General features: G+C 39.1%; 2 protein-coding genes across 2 annotated transcripts in view; one reads left to right on the forward strand and one right to left on the reverse strand.

Annotated features, from left to right (window-relative positions):
* Window positions 1-189: 189 nt before the first annotated feature.
* On the reverse strand, window positions 190-940 carry LOC118752505. Its single transcript, XM_036487415.1, has 3 exons — window positions 703-940; window positions 476-633; window positions 190-413 (listed from the first exon to the last, which is right to left on the reverse strand). Exons 1-3 carry the CDS (start codon window positions 859-861, stop codon window positions 383-385), a joined length of 348 nt encoding a protein of 115 aa, XP_036343308.1. The 5' UTR covers window positions 862-940; the 3' UTR covers window positions 190-382.
* Window positions 941-1,484: 544 nt separating this feature from the next.
* LOC118752504 (xylosyltransferase oxt-like) overlaps window positions 1,485-21,893 on the forward strand; it is a 21,705-nt gene continuing 1,296 nt past the window's right edge. Inside the window, exons 1-5 of the mRNA XM_036487414.1 lie at window positions 1,485-1,853; window positions 1,907-2,746; window positions 2,864-3,027; window positions 6,393-6,429; window positions 19,416-19,691. Coding sequence (XP_036343307.1) covers window positions 1,963-2,746; window positions 2,864-3,027; window positions 6,393-6,429; window positions 19,416-19,691 — 1,261 coding nt within the window. The 5' untranslated portion in view covers window positions 1,485-1,853; window positions 1,907-1,962. The remainder of the gene's footprint in view (window positions 1,854-1,906; window positions 2,747-2,863; window positions 3,028-6,392; window positions 6,430-19,415; window positions 19,692-21,893) is intronic.

The raw sequence follows: 21,893 nt of genomic DNA on the forward strand, positions 1-21,893 counted from the left end.
AAATGTAGACGCGTAAAAAACATACCTTTGAGTGTGACAAAATGTAGTCGGCGTCGTTTTCCAATTTTGTATGGGAAACAACAACACCACAGATTTTACGGTTAGAAAACGTCTTAAAATGTAGACGTCTACATTTTCAGACACTATTTGGAACGAACTGTGAACACCCCAATAAATTAAAGAAAACAAAAGCGAGTGGAAATAAAAGAACATGGTCCCGCCGGCAAAAAAATAAAGGAAAGCTATATAACTTGTAAGATTTAATTTCAGATTTACATATGAAAAGGCGTTATGTATTTTTTTAATTAAAAATACTATTTTACAGGGAGCAGTTCAGAACGCAGAATCCTTCTGGAAAAGCGCATTGAAAAGGATGATTGGTTCAGTTCAAAGAACGCCAACAGCAACGAAGGCTGGAAGTGAGTAAGAACAATATAAACAATTTGAAGACTTTATTAAGCAAATTACTTCGTACTCCACTGACCATCCGTGGCGCTTTTTGGGAATGTGAGTTACAATTTTTCGAAACGAAGCAGAGGACAACCTAAGATACATTTTTGTAGTCTTGTTATCGCCGTTCATAATGCTGCTTAGTATTTTGGAATAAACGTCTGGTTGCATGTACATAATACCCTAAAACGACATATGTTTTTATTGGAAACAATTGTACACGGTTTTAAACATTTTTGTGAACACACTTACCAGACGGTTTTGACGTGTTTTTATTTCTAATATTACTGCTAAAAGGTCTAATAAATGCATGGATTTCAGTTCCAGAAGAATTGAAATCATCAAAGGCAAATATTTTCTATATAATTGCTGCATTTTATAAATAGCAAACTCGATAGTCTTCTTGTGCATCAAAGCAACTGTCAAAAATTTCCAGCAGTAAAAAGTTACGAATTGGCACAGCAGAAATGTAAAATTTTCTCACCATAGTAAAAAGTTTTTCCACCATAGAACTTTTCTATCAATTGGCACAGGGCCTTTGTGCTAAAATATCGATATCAGTTATTATCGTTCAGAAAATTATCGCGCCGATAATAACGTATCGGGAGCAAAAAATATCGTAAACTTCGATATAATAGCTGAAATACAATGCCGGCGAACGGCGAACTCACCACAGCGAAATTCGCACTGTCAAAATTAGAACACCCGCAAGCATATGAAATTGAACACAGCCAAAGCGAAATGCGAAGTTCGCTTGTCGGCGTTTCATGGCGATAGATTTATTTCTATCGCCCTGCTGGGCGATGACAGCTGTGCGTGCCAAAGGTGGCCGTATTTGTTTTTTGCTTTCAAAGTTTTAAAGAAAACAACCTAAACACGATTTTTTTTTTGTTGTTTGAAAAATATAGTTGTGGATTCATTAAATCTGGCTTGAAACAAATTATTTATAATAATCTTTCTTTGTTTTACATTTATATTTGTTATCATTTCCTCATTTCTAAATATGGTTTAGTTTTTTCTAAATATGGTCAGCCAAATTATAAAGGCGACCAAATGGGATCAGCTGTTTTCGCTACCGCTCTAATTCTGTTTAAGTAGGCGAAATAGCTCGGCGAACGGTGAATGACAGCATCGCCCATTTCGGCGAAGTTTGCCGTTCGCCGGTATTGTATTTCAAGCATAATATCAACAATCCTAGTTTCATCTCTATTTGCGAACAAGGCGAATTTGGTTAATTCGCCTTGGTAGCAGATTTTACAGGAAAATGTGAAAAAAGTTTAAATATTAAAAATAGTAAAAGCTTAAAGTAGACCCTACGCAAAGCACTGCTTAATTTCCACGTGTTTCCCACTGTCATGAATTGTGCATTTTCTTCGGCCGCCACCAGGAGCCCTTTTAGTAAAGTATATAGAGTTTTCTTAGATCGGCGAACGTATTTGCTTTGACGTTTTTGCAGGCTTTTTCACACTTGCCTGCGGCATTGATCCAGCTGTGCATCATAGAGTAAAGGAAATGGCTAACAACATTGCCATTCGGTGGCTCCGCCGCTACAAGTTATTCTTTCTACTCGGACTTTTAATATTTGGTGTGCAGATATTTCTCGCCTTAAAATCTTTAAACATTTCCAGTTCAAATGTTATAACTGCAAATGCAAATTTGTTTTTGGAAACCAGAGCACCGACCTCTCAAAGTAAAAAGCAGTCTGTAGCCAACGGAGGTGCCATTCACCATTTTGCCAGTGAACATGATGCGACTACACTCTTACGACATAAAGAAATTATAAAAAATGATCCCAATATCGATGCTAATTTTAGATTTTCGGAGAATGATTCCCGTGGCGGTGTGGTAGAATGTAATATTACTGCCAAGGAAGCTATTTCTGCAATGCAGCGAGCTAAAACTAAAGACTGTCGCAAGCAAATTGCGCTTATTGCCTGTGCCATCCAGGCGGGCGATTTTTATGCTCAGAAGTTGCCCACTCACTGTCCTGCTGGGAATTACACTCCTAATGCCCCGCTTGGCTGCTTCCAGGATGAAAAGGATTATAGATTGCTGTCGGGATATTTTACAAATTTGAAATTAAGCAATTCTCCACAAAAATGCATACGGCTCTGTCTTCAATCGGGGTTTCCTTATGCAGGAGTGCAGTACGCGACCGAATGTTTCTGTGGCACAGATGCTCCGCCCCTAACGTCGAAACTACCAGATTCTAGATGCAACATGAAATGCTCCGGCAACCCGCGTTATAGTTGTGGGGGGTATTTTACTATTAACGTCTATGAAACTGGAATTGCAAGTACGAGTGCACAATTTAGTATTAAGAACTACATATAATTCATTAAACGAATTTCCCAATTGACCTCATCTCTACAACTTTTGTATCTCGATCTAATTGCTTTTTTTCCATTAATAGAATTTACGTCACATATTGCTGAAGCCAGAGTTACGAAACCTGACACTGAACGAGTACGGATTGTATTTTTGCTGACGCTTAATGGTCGTGCTCTTCGACAAGTTCATCGGTTAATTAAAACGCTCTACTCCCCAGAACATTTTTTCTATATTCATGTGGATGCGGTAAGTAAGATATCGCACACATTTTAAGTTTTATAATCGGTTAAGCTGATAGTGTTTTCTTTTCTCGAAATAATGGCTTTGTTTCTTTTTGTTTCTATCAGATAATTATCAGGAAGAAAAAGAATGAGAAAATTTAAAGAATTACGCTCACAGAGAGCGAAATAACGAAAACGTAAAGAAACGCAAAACCATGATTCAATTATTAAATGTTTTGTAAGTAGCTTTTTTCTAAAATTTGCCACACCCACCCACAGGGATAGTTTTTGGAACCAGTAGAAAAGGGAAAGAATTCAATCACACTTCCTAAACTGGTAGCTAAATTCCACAAAAAGGTGTGGATAATAGTGACTGGTGGAATATTACCCCTGATTGCTATTAAAAATAAATATTTCGATGTATACGTATGCCAAACTTTCGTACGTCAGACGGCGCATAACTCGAGAATGAATGCTCCACTATGAGATTTTTTTTTGTTGTATTTGTTCTCCAGATGATGGATATGAAGAAGCTAATTGTTTGTGGAAAACTTATGGAATATTTATAAAAAAAACTACCCCCCTTATTCTAGAACCCGAATTTTCGTAATTAGTAATTCGTAGCTACGCTACGAAAAACGAAAAATCCACATGCTGCAACCCTTGCGGAAACATGTGCAGCATTGCCAGCTATCAGTTGTTTTTCGAAGATTGCTGAATGAAGGAAACCAAAGTGGAAAGGAATAAAAAAAAACACTCATCATGTGCTTGTTTATTGTAAAATTAGTTAATTTTAAATATTTAGAGGTAAATTATGGATTCTGATGTATTTGCAATTATAGCAGCAGAGTAAGCGAGCGCTATGGCACGTTCCCACGACAGTCGGGTCTACGTAACCAGAACGACCCAGATTTATATCTGGCCAAGGACTGTCACTCCAGCAACACTCCCCAAAAAGTCTTTGGGGAATTTGTATGCTGCTACAACAACAACAGCGCTATGGCAATGGATTCACAAAGGTATGCAGAGCTGTCGGGCATTGTAACCATGGGCGCATCTATGCCAGCTTCTGGTTGAATTGTTGAACCATAAGACAGAACTCCTCCTATGCCTGAAGCTCTGGTTCTCAATCCAGTTAATGCAATAACAGCTTCTTCCAAGCCATTGAAAACATGCACTTTGTTAGGGCCACCACCTGTTGCGCTTGCTTCTGCCTTCGGCCGCGCTTAGGGATTATAACCCTTACTAAGTAGAATTCTCCTTTCTGTGTTGCGGGGGAGAGGGGCTTCCGCATGCCAAAGGTATACAACATTTCTTGTGCATATCACTCCGGCTACGCCGTCCACAGTATTTTTGCGCGGAACACACGTCGAAATTTGCAAAAAAAAAGTGCATAGTGCAAACCGAGTTTATTAATAAGCTAGTGGTAGGAAATTTGAAACATTTATCTTAAATGAAATGTGAATCCTTTGATTACACGTGTATGTTAAAGTTTTTAGATTCGGGTTATGCGTTTGGACACAACAACCGAAAATCGTACATTAACTAAACCGGACCCAAGTTTCTCGATAAGGGGCAACAAATACTCTTTTTTGCTCGTTTATATAAAGCAGTGGATAAAAATATACGTATATGCGAAAGGCAAATTTATCTGTTTAAATGAACACCACAAATATTTCTTGCAAGCACACATCGATTTACATCTTTTATTTCGCATCCGTCACAGAATTGTTTTCGTACAAAATTACGCAAAAAAGCCTACTCGTTCGTTTTTAGGCATGCCATTGTACGAATTTCGAAAGTTCGAAAATACGATTCGGATTGCAGCATACTATTTCTACGATTCGTAGCAAAATCCGAATACGAAAGAGTTGCAGAATAGGGGTGTACAAATGAAAACATTTGGAGCTTACGTTTCTTTCGCGGTTATGGCTCTATTGCTTCGAATATGGTAATTCGAGTTCTGTGTTGTTGCACTTTTAGTGTGATGGGGAGATTATACCACCGTCAGAATATTAAACATTGGCTTACACAGTCGCGATTGGCGATTCGTGCCGGATGAACACAGGAAGAATAAAAAGAACACGCAGCTACTGAACGACTGAGACAGGGAACGTGATCTACATCGTCAAATGAGAAGTGCCGTAAGTGCAATTACATCGCGGCATCGCCTAAACCGAGCTGTCGTGTGTTACTATTGGGCCCATGGATGCGGGTTGCCAATATTATATTGCGTCAAAGTCTCATTCGGAGACACCAGTAGCTCGTTTCTGTAACAATTCTCTTCCAAGGCGAAGTGAGATATGATTTCGCCGCCCTGTTCTCTACTGCTAATGAGTAGTAGAGAATGACGTATATTCTCTACCAGTAGAGAAATAATCGGTAGAGAAGAGTTACAGAAACGAGCTACAGGATTGTGTTGTGGAGGACCATACCTAAATACCTTCGTTGACTCATTTACCAGAACGCACGCTTTACTTTACAGGTACTTGGCAGAGTCAAGAGGTCTCCACGAGCATCGACAAATACATTTTGGCATTTAAGGGAATTTCGTCTCTTTAGCCTACATTGAGTTTCTGTAGTCTAATGATTCTCATCCATTTTGTCATGTTATCGCCAGCGAATGAAGAACAAACATTTCTTCAAATTTAAAAAGTAAAAATTTCACTACTAAAAATTGAAAAATTTTCTTAAAACCTGCAAAGAAATTTGTAAAAGAAATACCACTGTTTTTGTTTTTAGGAGTAGGGTGGGAGTGTCATTGATAAAATTAGAGCGAGAGAAAGTTTTTCTTACAAAACCTTTCATTATTGAATCATGGCGCAAAACTAGCAGAAACTAGCAAGTAATCAGCTGATCGGTGTATTTGACTATTGAAAATAGGTGTGTACTCGTATTGAGAGGACAAAATTCTCCAGCAGCAAAAGTTCTGAGAATTTAGCAGCATTGGCTCTCAAAGAGACGAAATATCAACAAAAGTACGAGAACGCAAAATTTGCAATAACTTGCAACCTTCGAAACAGCTGGTCACTTGCACAGTTGCCACTGGTGATTAATTTGGCAATTTATTTTCTGCTTGGTGCATTTTCCTCCGATTTGGCATTTTATATATGTGAATAGTTTTGGATAAGAAAAACCTTTTTAAAATACGATTTAATTATATCGGAATGAATAAGTTATTTTTCTCATAATTATTTGTGATATCACATGGTGATGCATTAAAAACAATAGTATCTTCTCCAAACACCCATCATTGATCCAAAAAAATGTAATAGAGTAGGTTTAAAATGATAAAATTTTCATTTCAACAATCAACCTACCAAAACCGAAAACTTCAGCAAAACAACATTTCAGCATGCTGCATTTAAATCTATTTTGGTATATTTAAAGGTAAATTATGGTACAAACGAAAAATGTCATACGGCAACCATAGTCAGCACACACTAAAGTAAACAAACTGGAGATTAATAGCAAATTAACGAAAAATAAACTCAATGAATGTTGTGCTTATTAAATTTACGCACTTTTTAGTTGTATACTAGCATTAATAATAAAAATTTGCTATAATAACTCAAAAAGGCCATATTTTCTTTCGTTTATTTACAAACATGTGTTTGTGATCAGCTGATTTTCTTACTTGCAAGTTTTAGCTGGGAAAAATTTTTCCAGCAGAAATTTGCAGCTCTTTCACATTTTACTCTCTCAATTTCCCCTACATTGCAAGTTTTTTGGGTACGAGAACGCAAAACCAGTAAACAAAGCTAATGTTGCATTTATTCTGACCTGCGCCAGGGCTGTCAAGTTTTCGTGTTCTTTTCTCAGCATCTTCACATGCATATTATGCGCTCTTTCTTTAAAATGTTGCACTCTGATCAGTGTTGCCATTTAGCCGTTTTCCGGCTAGATGTAGCCGGTTGCGATAGGAAGCAGCCGGAAAAATTTCGGTTTAGCCGGCAGCCGATTTGTTAACCGTTTTAAGCCGATTTTGCTATTTGCCTTGTTTTCTTAAAATTCAAATATATGTGTTTCCATTTTTGACTAAGCGACCCAAAATCTGTTGGAAATGCTACTAGCCTTATCGCGGAGAAAATTTTCATGTCACGCAGGTTTATATAAAATTTAGCCGATTTCGCTATTTTTATTTTAAACGAATATATTTTTTGTAAATAAGGGGATTTTCTTCATAAAATGTTTGTTATGAATGTTTTAAAATTAAGTGTGAAGTTTCATTCGCAAACTTAGAAAATAATAAATTGTTTCACTGTTCACGGCGATTTGTGCAATTGTTGTTGTCAGCTGTGAACAGCGGCTCAATTTACACAGACGAACGAGAGCACAAAGCGTGTTGCCCGAGCACGAGCAACTCGGTGCCCCTCTCCTTTCCTCGTCTCGCTCTCTCCTACAAACGTCGAGTTGCGGCAACAAAACTCGTCGTGTGTAAATGAGCACTTGGAAGTATACATCCCTATGCTGTAATCTGAATGTTCGTAGTTACGAATTCGTAGTCCGTTCCGAAAATTCGAAAATTGGTATGCTGTAATCCGTTCGTAACTATCAGCGGCACTGCCAGCTAAAAACGTGAAATTCGAAGTTCTTAATCAGCTGCTTTGACAGAAACAAATCAAAATAAATATAATCGCAAGTGAATAGTGAAATTAAAAAAATATAGTTTACTCATTATTTGAAAAGACTTTACCTTAATTAAGTAGAATACAAAGGATTCAGTGGCCGGTGCACTTTTATCCCAGGAGGAAGAACAGCTAACAGTTGCATTAATATACAAAGGAGATTGTTTTGATCCATTTAGCTTAAATGATAAAATGTAAGCTCCCTCCTTTTAAGGGCCTCCATTTCACTAGATATTGTGCCGCTTTAATTCTTGGAACGCTTTCCCAAAATTCCACCACATCCTCTTTAGCTCCTTTTACAAAGCCTCGACCAATGTCCGGCCCTTCGCTCATGCGGTGTAAGACACCCCAGTGCAAAGCCTATTTTTGATAAACTTTTTCGTTATGTCAATAAAAGCTAACCATGCAATTATATGATCTTGTACCTTTGAAAAATTCAATAAGACATTTCATTTTAAATTTATTTTATCCTAATATTTCCAGCGTAATATATGCAAAAAAAGCTTAAGCTGTGTGTTTTAAAAGCAACATTTCAATTGGGGTGCAATTTACCCCAGTGTGTCGTTCACGTCAAATAAAAAAGGTGTGTCCTCCGAAGGTTAATACAATTTAAAAAATTCAGAGAAATGTGCTTAGAGAAGAAGTATGGGTATAAAATTAAGGAGGAAATGTAGAATTTAAACATATTCAAGTTTCTGGTGCAGATGGGCTGGTAAATATTGAAAATGTCATTTTAAAATTTTATCCTTGAAATTTCGCAATATTTGTTCGAATTTCGTTTTTCTAACTTTGTCAACTTAAATTTTTTAAATTCTAAAGAAATTTCCTATTGCATTTGTTACCCATATTTTTATTCTACATTGTATTGAATTTTTTAATAATTCTTGGAACTAATCATATCTTTGAAATCACAAAGTCCTTCAAAATAAATCCTGCGGTCAGGGAGAAAAAATAAAAACGCCACTTTAAATAAAAATAGGTTTCAAACCATGGTACAATAATTACAGGTATTGTCTTCCTAGAGAGTTTTGCTTCCCATCGAAATTCGTGCTCCCTTATTTTCATTTTGACGCAGTTCAATGTTGATTCTTTTACTTTTATTTGGCTTTGCTTTTTGTTTTCGCCTTATTTACAAGCAAATGTTTTTTTCCGGCTTTTGCAAATTGTATAAGTTCTCTGTAAGATGGTTTGTTGAAAAAAATACGTTGTTGTTGTTGTTGTTGTTGTTGTAGCGGCTACTAAGCCCCGTTCGGGTCGGTTCATCCATCAGCGTTGTCGTCGATTTCAGCTAGGGGGAGGCCCAGGAAGTGTGCGACTTCCACAGGGGCTGTCCATAGGGACAGGGGCGTCCGCTGAGCGGGGTTCTCAGGGCATGTAGAGGTGCCGGGAGTCATGTGGCGACTCTCCACATGCCGGGCATTGGTTGGGCACATCCTCGTTGATTCTGCTTAGGTACGAGTTTAGCCTGCTGCAATAGCGAAGTTGGGCTATTGTAGTGCGGGTCTCCCGAGGCAGACAAAGTTCTGTCCCGTCCACGTCCGGTGGTTGTGTGCCTAGGACGGCATTCACAGGGCGGGAGTCTACATAACTTGAAACTGATTCCCTGTCGGTAGGTTGACGGGTCCAGACGTTGTTTGATGAACCTCTGGACTTCGTCCGTCAGTTCGTAAAGATGCCTCCTAACGTGCTTTGGCGAGGGCTATTCCACGAGCAGCTGTTCGCTGGGATGGCCACGTCTGTGGCTCCCAGCAAGGTACTGCTTGCAGAGCATTATGTTATGCTCCTTTACTGGGAGCATCTGGGCCTCGTCATGTAGGTGGTGTTGGGGCGTCATCAGGAGGCATCCTGTCGCTGTTTGTAATGCCGTGTTTTGGCAGGTCTGTAGCTTCATCCACTGCGTCCTGCTAGTCCCTGGCGACCATACGGGCGCTGCATAGTTCAGAACCGGCCGGCCAATTGCCTTGTATGCCAAGCCAGCCAGCGACTTGAGGACATTGTTGCGGCTCTGTACTTTGTTGACAATTGCGGTTGTATGCGCCGAGAAGGAGAGCAGACTGTCGAAGGTAACTCCGAGGATTTTCGGGTTATTCACCGTCGGTATTGTTACGCCATCGACCTGAATACCCAGTTGCAGTCTGACCTCCTTCGTCCAGGTGGTGAAAAGGGTTGCCGAGGATTTCGCAGGGGATAGGGCAAGGCTCCTTGCAGTGAAGAAGCGGGAAAGTTCGGCGAGATAGCCGTTTACTTTCGAGCACAGGTCATCAATTCCATTCCCAGACGCCATGATCGAACAATCGTCAGCATAGGAGACTATATTAACACCCTCTGGTGGTTGAGGTAGCTTTGAGATGTAATAATTAAACAGTAGGGGACAGGACACCACCCTGTGGTAACCCCTGTTTAATTTTACGTGGCTTGCTAGTTTTGTCTCTGAAAATTACTGACGAGTGTCGACCACTCAGGTAATTCGCCGATCACCGTTTGAGTCCCTGTGGGAGTGAGGAGGCCTCTATATCTTCTAGTAGCGTTGAATGACTGACAGTGCCATGGACAGGTCCAACGATACTAGAATAGTTCTCTCACAGGGGCGGTTTCCGTTTAGGCCACGAGTTATCTGAGTGTTTATGGCGTTAAGTACTGTTGTTGTGCTATGCACTTTACGGAACCCATGCTGATGCTTCGCTGGGGTCAGGTGGTTCGTGAAATACGGGAGCAGCAGGGCCTCGAGTGTTCGCTACCGGGGAAAGGAGAGTTATCGGGCGATAAGACCCTCCTTTGTTGGCTGGTTTCCCCGGTTTGAGCAGTGGAACCACTCTCCCCATTTTCCAGATGTCTGTAATGAATAATACGTCAACATATATGGTATATGGGGTATGGAAAAAGGGATATTTCCAGCAGTAAATAACAATGATATTTTTTAAATAAGGCAGATCGGAATATGCGCTCTCTGGGAAATCAATACCTGTAATTATTGTACCATGGTTTCAAACCCATTTATTTATTACATATTTATTTCATGGTAGGAGACCTCAAACAATATAGAAGCAATTTTTTCGATTCAAGTTATTGAAAACTTGGCGACAACGCCATCCCGAAAATCCCGGGACCAGAAAAGCCGAAAAATTAACATCCCTAATACATACATATAGCAGCAGTTAATTTCATTTAAAGCAGGCATGCCCAACGCCGGCAGAACTCCATAAGCAAGTGCCCTGCGCTGGCAGAATTCAATAGGCAAGTGCCCTGCGCTGGGCACGGCTGATTTAAAGAAATGGCGTGTCGTCCATTTCCGCTGTAGCGTATGTATATAGTGCATATATTTATTTACAACAATTTAAATTTATTTATTTATTTAAACGCCAATCGGCTTTGTACATAACTAAATTATTGACTAAAAAAGTAATAACAAACGTGTGTGGTTGTGGTCGCTTTAACAGAAAAAACAAAACGGAATGAAATGACATTGCAATGTAACATATAATTCAGAGAATTGATTTTAATTTATATTTTAAGCTAGAGTGAGACCCTCCAAAGAAATTTACATTCGGTGCATGTTGGTTGACAAGGTTCGCTATCCTGTTGTACGGACCAAAGGCGACGTAGTTTCTATTTGCCTGCACAACATCTAGTAGCCTTCTAGTTCAGAGATCGGCTCTAGAGGTAATAAATCTGAACTGCTCCAGTATTTCTGGTGAGTCAATCAGCCCATTGACAACTTTGTAAAAGAACGATAGATCCGTCATTTGCCTTCTGCTACATAGAGTTTTAATATTGTTCCTGAGATATACATCATTGACGTTCATATTGCTTTCGTCGCGCGAGTGATACAGCAAAAACTTGCAGAACTTTCGTTGAACCTTTTCAACATTGTTAGTTTGTTGTTCGGTATATGGTGCCCAGGCAATGGAACCATATTCAAGTATTGGTTGGACGAAGGTCGAGAAAAGTCTGAGGAGGGTTTTTACATCCTTGAATTCCTTGCCAAATCTGCAAACAAATCCCAGAGCACGGCATGCACGTAAAGCTATGTGGTTGATGTGATCTGAGAAAGACAGTTTATCGTCAATCATCACTCCCAAGTCCTTTATGGTACTGACTAACTGTACACGTTGGCCGCACAGATAATAATTCTAGTTCAGAGATATCCTCTTGAAGAGCCTCCATGTCGTGATTGTTACCTATTGCTCTGAATAGTTTCATATCATTGGCATATAACAAGTACTCGGATTTAAGATTCACACCTATGTCGTTTATAAATATGCTGAACAGAACTGGTCCCAGATGAGATCCTTGTGGTACACCAGATATAACATCAAACTCATTTGACAGATGACAATTGGCACGGACTTGCAGACGTCTGCCAGATAAATACGAGCGAATCCAGTCTAATGCTCTTGATCGTACACCATAACTATTTACTTTTGGTAGCAGAATTTCATGATCAACCATGTCAAATGCCTTGCTAAAGTCATTGTATAAGGAGTGTACGTCTAGTCCGTTGTTCATTGCATTAAGTATGTAGCTGATGTAGAGATATAGATTGGTAGAGGTGGATCTCCCACCAAAGAATCCATGCTGCTTGGAGATTATCACATTTTTAAAAGCAGAGGTTAATTGAGGCAAGACGATTTTTTCTAGTAATTTAGCGAGTGAAGATTGGATGCATATAGGTCTATAGTTGTTCACCTGGGCTTTATCACCCGATTTATGTATAGGGCTTATGTACGATAACTTCCACGTCGAGGGAAAATTACCTGTTTGAAGCGATTTGCTGAAGATATGTGTGATTGGCTCACAGAGACCAACAGCACAGTTTCTTAAAAAGATGTTTGGTATATGATCAGGTCCAGCGCCTTTGTTGATATTTAAAAGAGTTAGCTGACGAAATACATCATTGAAACATACTTCCAATTCCACCATGTGGACATCTGGATGATCACATTCTTGGTGTGTAACAGCCTCTGATGCGGGTTCTTTGTATACGCTTCTGAAGAATGACGCGAAGAGGTTACTTATTTCCGCGCCATTACATGCAGTAATTTCGTTCCAAGTCATTGTCGAAGGTATATCGACATCGTTGCGCCTTTTATTTTTTACAAAACTCCAGAATCTATTAGGATCACATTTCAAATCGTTCTCTACTTTTCCTAGGTAACTCTCGTAGCATGATGTACTCAGCTTTTTACACTCGGACCTTAAACTACTAAATACGGCATAGTTTGCTTGGGTTTTTTGCTTCTTATACCTTTGATGTGCAATTTTCTTTTGCTTAATTTTGTAAATCAACTTTTTTGAAAACCAACACGGGTATTCATTATTCTTCTTAATAAATATTGGGACAAATTGTAAGCAAACGTCAAGCTGTGAAGTTCTACTTATATTGTGCTCTGATTTGTCTTTGTATTTTGCAAAGTTTATTGTGCTAATTCTGAGTAAAAGTTGCTATAAAAAGTGCCTACGAGCATCTTAGTGTGATAATAATCGAAGCTAAGTGAAAGTTTTGTGATTTTTGTGGTTTATATTAAATTTAATTAAATTTCACTAGCATACATCTAATCTTGCCGAGTCATTTGTTGTTATCATTGTTGTTGTTATTCCTTTGTAGTTAACTGAGATCGTTTCTATTTTTGCACATTTCTTTTTGCTCTTTTTGTTTACTTCTTTTAGTATTTCTTGTCACAGCTGTTTGCGCTGCGTTTATTAAGTGTCACAATACAGTGATACTCAAACTGTTCGCTACATATATTTTTAAGCTAAATACATCAGCTCCTAAATTGTTGTGTGTGTTGTGTTAAACTTATTTTGCTTGTCTTTTTATTAACATAAGTGTTATTAAATCTTTCAATATGAAGTGTGTTCTTGATAACTGCCAAATTAAAAGCGAATCTGAACGCTGCTTATCGTGCTGGCTCTGTGATGGTATTTGCCATCTAAAATGTGCTGGTTTGACAGGAAGAATTCTGGACGCTATTAATGATGGCAAAGGTCTTCGCTGGTCTTGCTTAAAGTGCAGGTCGACCGAAGTTGATCTCTTTAAGTTGTTTAGGCAAACCAGAAATGGGTTTTCCGAGGTAGGGAGAGAGTTGTCGGTACTGACCGAAAAATTTAAACATTATGAAAATTTATTTAAATCTTTTAAATGCTTAGATACCGTACAATCTATGAAGGACATTCATGTGTCAAAACGTAAGCGTCTTCATAATCCGCCTAATGAAAGGACCGTTCCACGTCAGAACAATCTTCCGAATGACTTAATTAATCTTTCTTCTCCATGTCCACAGACAACGGAGTTATCTTCCTCAAAAGAACATGTATCAAAGTCTGCTTCTAATAATAACGACCCTGCAGTATCTTCCCCTTCCCCCGTTGAAGTTGTGGCACCGCCATCTAATCTTCCAACGCTTACTCTACCGTCAATTAGTAACTCAGTTACTCAACCCCGTCCGCCGGTAATCGAGTCTAATACTAGGAGACTGGTTGTGGTTCCCCCAAAGAAGTCTATATTTGTATCTAGATTTTCGAGGGATACTTCCGAGGACGATATAAAGTTTTACATCTCGTCCAAAGTTAAAACTGCCAACTTAAGTATCAGAAAATTTAATTTTAAATATGAAAGAAATATTTCTTCATTTCAAATAGACGTAAATTTAGAAAATTTTGACATGCTGCTTAGTAGTTCTTTTTGGCCCTCCGGAGCTTTCGTTCGTGAATTTGAGTATAGGCCCAACAAAAATAATAATTTAGCAAATATTCCCTGCCAGAATACAGAACCAAAAAACTGATTACTAAATCTGCTTTAAGTATTTATTATCAAAACGTAAGAGGCATAAATACTAAATTAACGAATTTATATCTTAATGGCCTTGAATGCAATTATAATATAATTTCTTTGACTGAAACTTGGCTCAAACCTCACACTTTTAATTCAGAGATTCTTTCAAATAATTATCATATCTACAGAAAAGATCGGGAGGACAGAGTCGGCGGTGGCGTACTCTTTGCCGTAGACTCTTCAATACCATCTGAAGAAGTTAGTCTTCCACACATTGAATCTGCAGAATTCAAATGCATTCGTGTTCAGGTTGGAAGGGGGTTTACTTACTTAGCTCTATGCTATATTCCTCCCCGATCTGACTTATCAGTGTATTCACAACATGTATCTTTACTGAAATCAATTAATTCAATGATTAAACCCTCTGATTCATTGATTGTGTTGGGTGACTTTAATTTACCAAATGTATCATGGAACATCATTGACAATGATATTGTACCTTTCTCGTCTAGCGCGTGCAACAACGTATTTTTAGAGGAGATGGCTGAACTCTGCCTGAATCAAGTTAATGTACTTCGCAATAAGTTTGGCAAAGTATTAGATCTTGTTTATGTTGATGATGCATCTAAGTCGGCTGTAAATAAATGTGACCCACTAGTTTTGCCCGAAGATGTCTACCACCCTGCTATTGAGATATCATACGAAATTATAAACGATGGTCAAAATTGCGATGTCCAAACATACGAACCAAATATTCGCTTTGATTTTTCGAAAGCCAACTTTAAAAAACTGAATAAAGAATTGTCTAAATTGTCGTGGCCTATATACAAAGAAAAAGTTGAGCAAAGCGCTGCACATTTTAATTGTACTGTACATAGATTATTTGAAAAGTATGTGCCTAAACGCATGTGTGTTCCTGAAGAACAAACACCGTTATGGTTCACTAAAGAACTGGGAAACTTGAAAAACAGAAAGTCACGTTATTTTAGATTACACAAAAAAACCGGCTTACACTCATACTATGTAAAATACTCACTTTTGCGTCACAAGTTCTTTGAATTAAACAAAAAGTGTTATAAAGATTACTTGTGTAAAATCAAACGACGTATAATATATAACCCCAAATTATTTTATGATTTCGTAAACTCCAAGCGAAATGTACGTGGGTTTCCTTCCGCCATGAAGTATCAAAATACCGTCTCTGGTGATAATCAAACAATTTCTAACATGTTCGCTCAGTTTTTTAAATCCAATTATTCCACTAACTCCCGAGCATACTTTGACTATCCTTTTAAACTAAGTCCAATTAACTCAATACATAACCCTATAATATCTCCCGATGATGTTTTAGTTTACCTGAAGTCCTTAAAGCAGTCTTTTAGTTATGGTCCTGACCAGATCCCCACTTGTTTTCTTAGAAATTGTGCTGATTATCTCTATGAGCCGTTAACAGCCTTATTTAATTTGTCTCTTAAAGAGGGCGTTTTTCCAACTGTATGGAAGGAATCGTTCATAACCCCCTTACATAAAAGCGGTAGCAGGTCTTCAGTGGAGAACTACCGGGGCATAGCTAAGCTTTCTGCAGTTCCTAAATTATTTGAAGCAATTATAACAAATCGGTTGACGCATTCTATCACTTCAAGCATTTCATACAGTCAACATGGATTTTGCAAGGGCAAATCAACTTCTACAAATTTACTTGAATTAACATCCTATATCTCAAAAGCATTTAGTGAGAGCAAAACTGTTGATGTTATATATACTGATTTCAGTAAAGCATTTGACAAAGTGTGCCACTCGTTGCTCATCTATAAACTTGATCTTCTTGGTCTTCCACCTAATTTTCTACGTTGGATCTCTTCATACCTCTATGATAGATCACAAAGGGTATTGTTTAAAAATACTATCTCTGACGTCATTGATGTTACTTCAGGAGTCCCTCAGGGTAGCCACCTAGGTCAGATTCTGTTCTTGCTTTTTATAAACGATATTTCTACAGATATAAAATTCTCCAAAATTTTAATGTATGCAGATGATGTTAAACTTTATAAATCGTACGTTTCAATAAAAGAAAGGTCTTTGCTACAATCAGACTTAAACAGCATGGCTTACTGGTGTAAAGTAAATCTTATACCTCTAAATCTTAAGAAATGTAAAGTAATGTGCTTCTCGCGAAGAGCTGTTCTGCCAGTTTCTTATATAATAGGTGACCATAACCTGGAACAGGTATACAATTTTGTGGACCTTGGTATCACAATGGATCCTAAGCTTAATTTTAATCTTCACATTAATGTGACAGTCAACAAGGCTAAAGGTGTACCTGCATTTGTGAAACGATGGTCAAAAGAATTTAGTGACCCTTATATCACTAAAACCCTGTTTACAACATTAGTTAGGCCGATTCTGGAATACGGCTCGGTGGTTTGGAATCCAAGGTATCAAATTTACTCAGACAAGATAGAATCAATTCAAAAACAATTCCTACTTTTTGCTTTAAGAAATTTCCAATGGGATTCTCAATATAGTCTTCCACCTTATACGAGTCGCTTAAAACTTATTAACCTTCCTACACTTGCCAGTCGCAGGGAAATGCTTGGTATAATTTTTATGGTTAAATTACTGACAGGCTCAATTTCAAGTCCGTCTCTTCTGGCTGATGTAAGCTTTAATGTTCCCTCACGCGTATCAAGACACTTTTGTCCCATATTTCTGACAAGCTTGTAAAACCAATTTTGAATTGCACGACCCACTCCGTTGCTTATGCCAGGATTTTAACTCTCATTCCAGCACGTTTGATATATCAGATCCGCTTTTCAGCATTAAGAAAGCGATACTCTCCTCTCTCAATTAGTGAATTATTGACATAAATACATAAAATCAGCTGATGAATTTAGTTCTGAAGCTGAACAGTTTTAGATCTAGACACTTAACAAACTCCTGCCTATCGTGACTCGGCACAAAAATTTAAAATATTGGTTCCGTACGTCATGCGGACTGCGCCCCTCGTGCGGATGGGCGGGAATGGAGGGTAAAAACCGTTGGGATATTATTATTATTATTAAATTGAGCAATGCCCGAGTACACAATCTCATAAAACCAGCTCACTTTGTCATCGATATTTTCCAGCTTATATAAGTCTATCCAGTTTACGCCCAGGAAGAAGCTATTCAATGCTGCATAGTCTGCCTTTTTAAATACATAAGTAGGAACGTCATTTTGCTTCAGATTTGCACGGAATTTATGTTGCACCACCAGCGCGGGGTGATATGCATCCTCCTGGATAATGGGATCCGCCTTGTTAATCAAGAGGTTTAAATCGCTGAAGCATAGATCCAACATTCGTCCGTGCTCATTGTAGGTATTGTTTTGCTGGAGGCATACAGAGAGAAGAAATTTTTCATACAATATTGATTCACACTCAACTTGTGGTAGACTACTATTAAGATTATAATCACCGATTATTATAAGACTGCTGTTTGGATATTTATTTCTAAAGTAAGATATGGTAGCTATATGACTGGAGTATACATCAGAACGTGGTTTTGGTGGAATATAAACACACCCTATGATGATGTCACCACCACCGTGGCCTTTAACTTTAACGAATACTTGCTCCAGGTGATTGTTGCTTATTGTTAATTGTTCAACCGATATATGGCGCTTGACAGCAATGAAGACACCGCCACCGCGCTCATGTATGCTGGTCGTTTGATCCCTGTCCCTCCTATAGATTTTATACGTACTGTCAACAATTTCGCCATCCAAAATAGACAGATGCAACCAAGACTCCGAAATACATAGTACATCACACTGCCAACTTGCTGTTATAGAGAAAAAATCTTTAAGTTTAGTTCTAAGCCCCCTTGCGTTCTGGTAGTAAACTAGCAGATCTTGTTTGGTCTTAGTGGTTCTCCTCGTCGCTTCGAAATCCAGGCACATTCACAATTCTTGGGATACCATTTATATACCTGATTGTCTTGTTTGTTTCACCATTCTTTTTAAGAGCTCTTCCCGTAGGCTGTTAAGATGATTCTGCTGGCACCGAGTCAAATCTGGTTTAAAATTTATGTTGTCTCTGTTGTCTGTATGTTTTATTTGGAGAATTCTTCTTGCATCATCAACCGAAGGCGTAGTGATCAACAGAGGGCGAGTTTTGCGGTCTTTTGGGCGACCAATTCTGCGCATTTTCATATTAGAAACAACTTCGGCTAACTCAGGTGGTAAAGCTTTGGAAACCACTACGCGGTCATCATACAATCGCTCAGAGCCCACTTGCTTCTTCGATTCAGGAACATTGAAGGCGATGACATTTCTTTCGCGCTTCTTCCTATCCACTGTCTCAGCTATGATATTATCCACATCCGATGTACCGCCTTCAAATGTTTTTAGCTTGTTTTCCACCTCACTGATTCCTTTGTCCAACGAAGCACTTTGTTTAGACATACTCAGATTTTGTTTGGAAATGGTCTCAAGCTCTGATTCTATATTGCCCAGAGTTTTCTGTATATTATTCTTAAACGGTGTAAAGTACTTGTTGAATAGGCCCTCCAATTTTGATGTAATAGGGTCATCACTAAGTGATTTGACAGTCGAAGAGTGCGGACGTGTTTTTAAGTTCGCTCCGTAGTCATTAAATATTGTGCTAATTTAATAAAACAAAAACAAAAAATAAAAATAAAATAAACAAACAAACCAAATGAAAACAGAAAGTGATGAGTCAAGCTGAAATCCGAGCTCAGAAGCAACGCGAGCAAAATGAGCGCCGGCTTTCAGTTCAACGCAACAACGCATATTTCTCTATTCGGTCCCAGAGTGACAGCGAAAGCGCAAAGCCCAATCCATCGACCACCCTCAAACCCCCTCAAGATTCAGGTCAGCGGACTTGTCCTCCAAACTTACCATTGACGACTCCGATGTCTTGGAGTGTAGAGTGCGCTTCACCTGTGCCGTATCACATTTCACGCCCAACGCTTACATCAAATTCGGTAAGCGATAACATATCCCCAAATATAGCGGCAACAACAACTAGTACAGTGACATGTTTTACTGCCTCTATCGCGCCAAAAACAACAACAAACACACCGGTACCTGCCGACTGCACAGCGGTGTCAACAGCCCGGCCTATTCTTGCTGCGCAAGCACAAATTAACTTGAGTGCAAGCACTGGCGACAAAGGTAAAGCGCAAGAAAAGTTGAAAAACGAAACAACTAAAAATGCGGCCATACAGACTGGAATGGACCGCTATGTTACAGTAATAATAAAACTTAGTCCGCAAAATTCAACGGGCAGTAAGACAAAAATAAACCGCCTTACCTCAATTTAGCAAGTCAGTACGAATAGATTTGCACTGCTAAGTGACAATGCCGATGATGTGAATAGCCAAATTTCTGAAGGTGCTGCAAAAGCTACTAATGCCAAACCTCCGCCCATTTTTATAAGAGAAGAGAATCCAAGCGCTCTTGTAAAAAAATTCACACAGCTAATCGGTAGTAATAAGTTTCATATTATCCCACTATCTAAGGGAAATATTCGCGAAACTAAAGTACAAATTTATTCCGAACAGGATTTTCGAACAGTGTCCAAATACCTGAATGACACAAACACAAAATTTTATACATACCAACTTAAAAGAGCAAAAGGTCTACAAATTGTAATTCACGCTTGTCCAACCCTAAAGGCAAGCAATTATATAACGCGCTTATATGTAGAAGAAACAAACTCGATTACGCTTCTCCTGGAAAGCCTACATAATGGCCGGCAGACCCGCAAAAGTTGCCAGATTTGATTGACTTTGCGGTGACAAGGAAAATTCCTCGCGGCCTTATTAGTACAGAATCAGTTGCAGATCTTTCATCAGACAACTCACCTGTACTTTTCACCTTGTGGCATCAGCCGCAAGAAACAGAGTCACCCTATATGCTCACGACAAGGGTTACAAATTGGTTAAAATATAAAAAATATATCAGTGCGCATATAGACCTCGATCCAAATTTAGATACGCCGACCGATATTGAAAACTCCATAGCCGCTCTTGAATCTACACTTAGAGCAGCCGCTAGCATTTCCACACCCCAGAAAGGTTATGTGCAAAATAAAAAATATATTTTAACCAATAGGAAAATTGAAATGCTTGTCTTGGAAAAACGACGCCTACGACGGATATGGCAGACTCATAGATCACCAGCATCAAAACAACTGCTCAAGGCGGCCACACATGCACTGACGAGAGCCCTCAAGAACGAGGAACAGTACGCACAGTACCGGTACATCCAAAAGCTCTCACCGACTAGCACAAAGCACTCGTTATGGAAAGCACACCACAGCTAAATGCGCCAATAGAGACTGAAATGCCAGTACGGGACCACAATGGCAAATGAGCTCGGAGTGACGCAGAAAAAGCAAACACCTCTGCTTCTCATCTAAAAAATGTTTTTAGGCCAAACCCCGCAACTAATGATTTTCAACTTCCACCCGTACCCAATGTGTCAAAATGTGAGCCGCTGAAATTTGTACCTGAATTTTAAAAGTAATTAACTATCAACTGCAACCAAATAAGGCCCCAGGGCACGACTTAATAACCCCAAAAATGATTATTGAGCTACCAAATTGTGCTGTACTTTGCATCTGTATGCTATTTAACGCAATCACTAAACATTGTCATTTCCCTCACCAATGGAAAAAGTCGACTATTGTGATGATACCAAAGCCCGGAAAGGACAAAACGCAGCCATCTTCATATAGGCCCATCAGCCTGCTACCGTGTATGTCGAAATTATTCGAAAAACTTCTTATGCTGCGCATCTCCCCACATCTGCAAGCCCGCAATATAATACCACCAATTGGCTTCAGGGAAAAACCTGGAACAATCGAGCAGGTAAATCGCATAACAACCGAAATCCGAACAGCTTTTGAAAAGAGGGCCCAGGCATTTGACCGCGTCTGGCTAGATGGTCTTATGTATAAAATACAAATGCTACTCCCACAAAGCACACACAAACTGCTTAAGTCATACCTTTATAATCGAAAGTTTGCAGTTCGATGTAACACCACCATTTCTGAAGCCCATGCAATCGAAGCTGGAGTGCCACAAGGCAGTGTCCTTGGCCCGATGTTGTATGTCTTATACACCGCGGATATTCCTACAAACGATCGCCTGATAATGTCCACTTTTGCCGATGACACTGCCATAATCAGTCGCTCCAAGTGTCCTCTACAAGCAACTGTGCTCCTAGGCAATCATATGGAAGCTGTTGCCAATTGGCTCGCAAACTGGCGAATAAAGGTTAACGAGCAAAAATGTAAGCAAGTTACATTTACACTGAATAAGAGTAACTGTCCGCCCTTGACTTTAAACAACGTACAAATACCACAAAGCAATCATGTCACTTGCCTAGGGGTCCACCTGGACAGGCGACTTACTTGGCGAAACCACATAGTGGCTAAAAGGACTCATCTCAAGCTGAGGGCTAATTCTCTCCACTGGCTTATTA

The sequence above is a fragment of the Rhagoletis pomonella genome, unplaced genomic scaffold (genome assembly GCF_013731165.1).
Source record: "Rhagoletis pomonella isolate Grant_MI unplaced genomic scaffold, Rhpom_1.0 Rhpom_scaffold_01569, whole genome shotgun sequence".
NCBI classification, from domain to species: Eukaryota; Metazoa; Arthropoda; class Insecta; order Diptera; family Tephritidae; genus Rhagoletis; species Rhagoletis pomonella.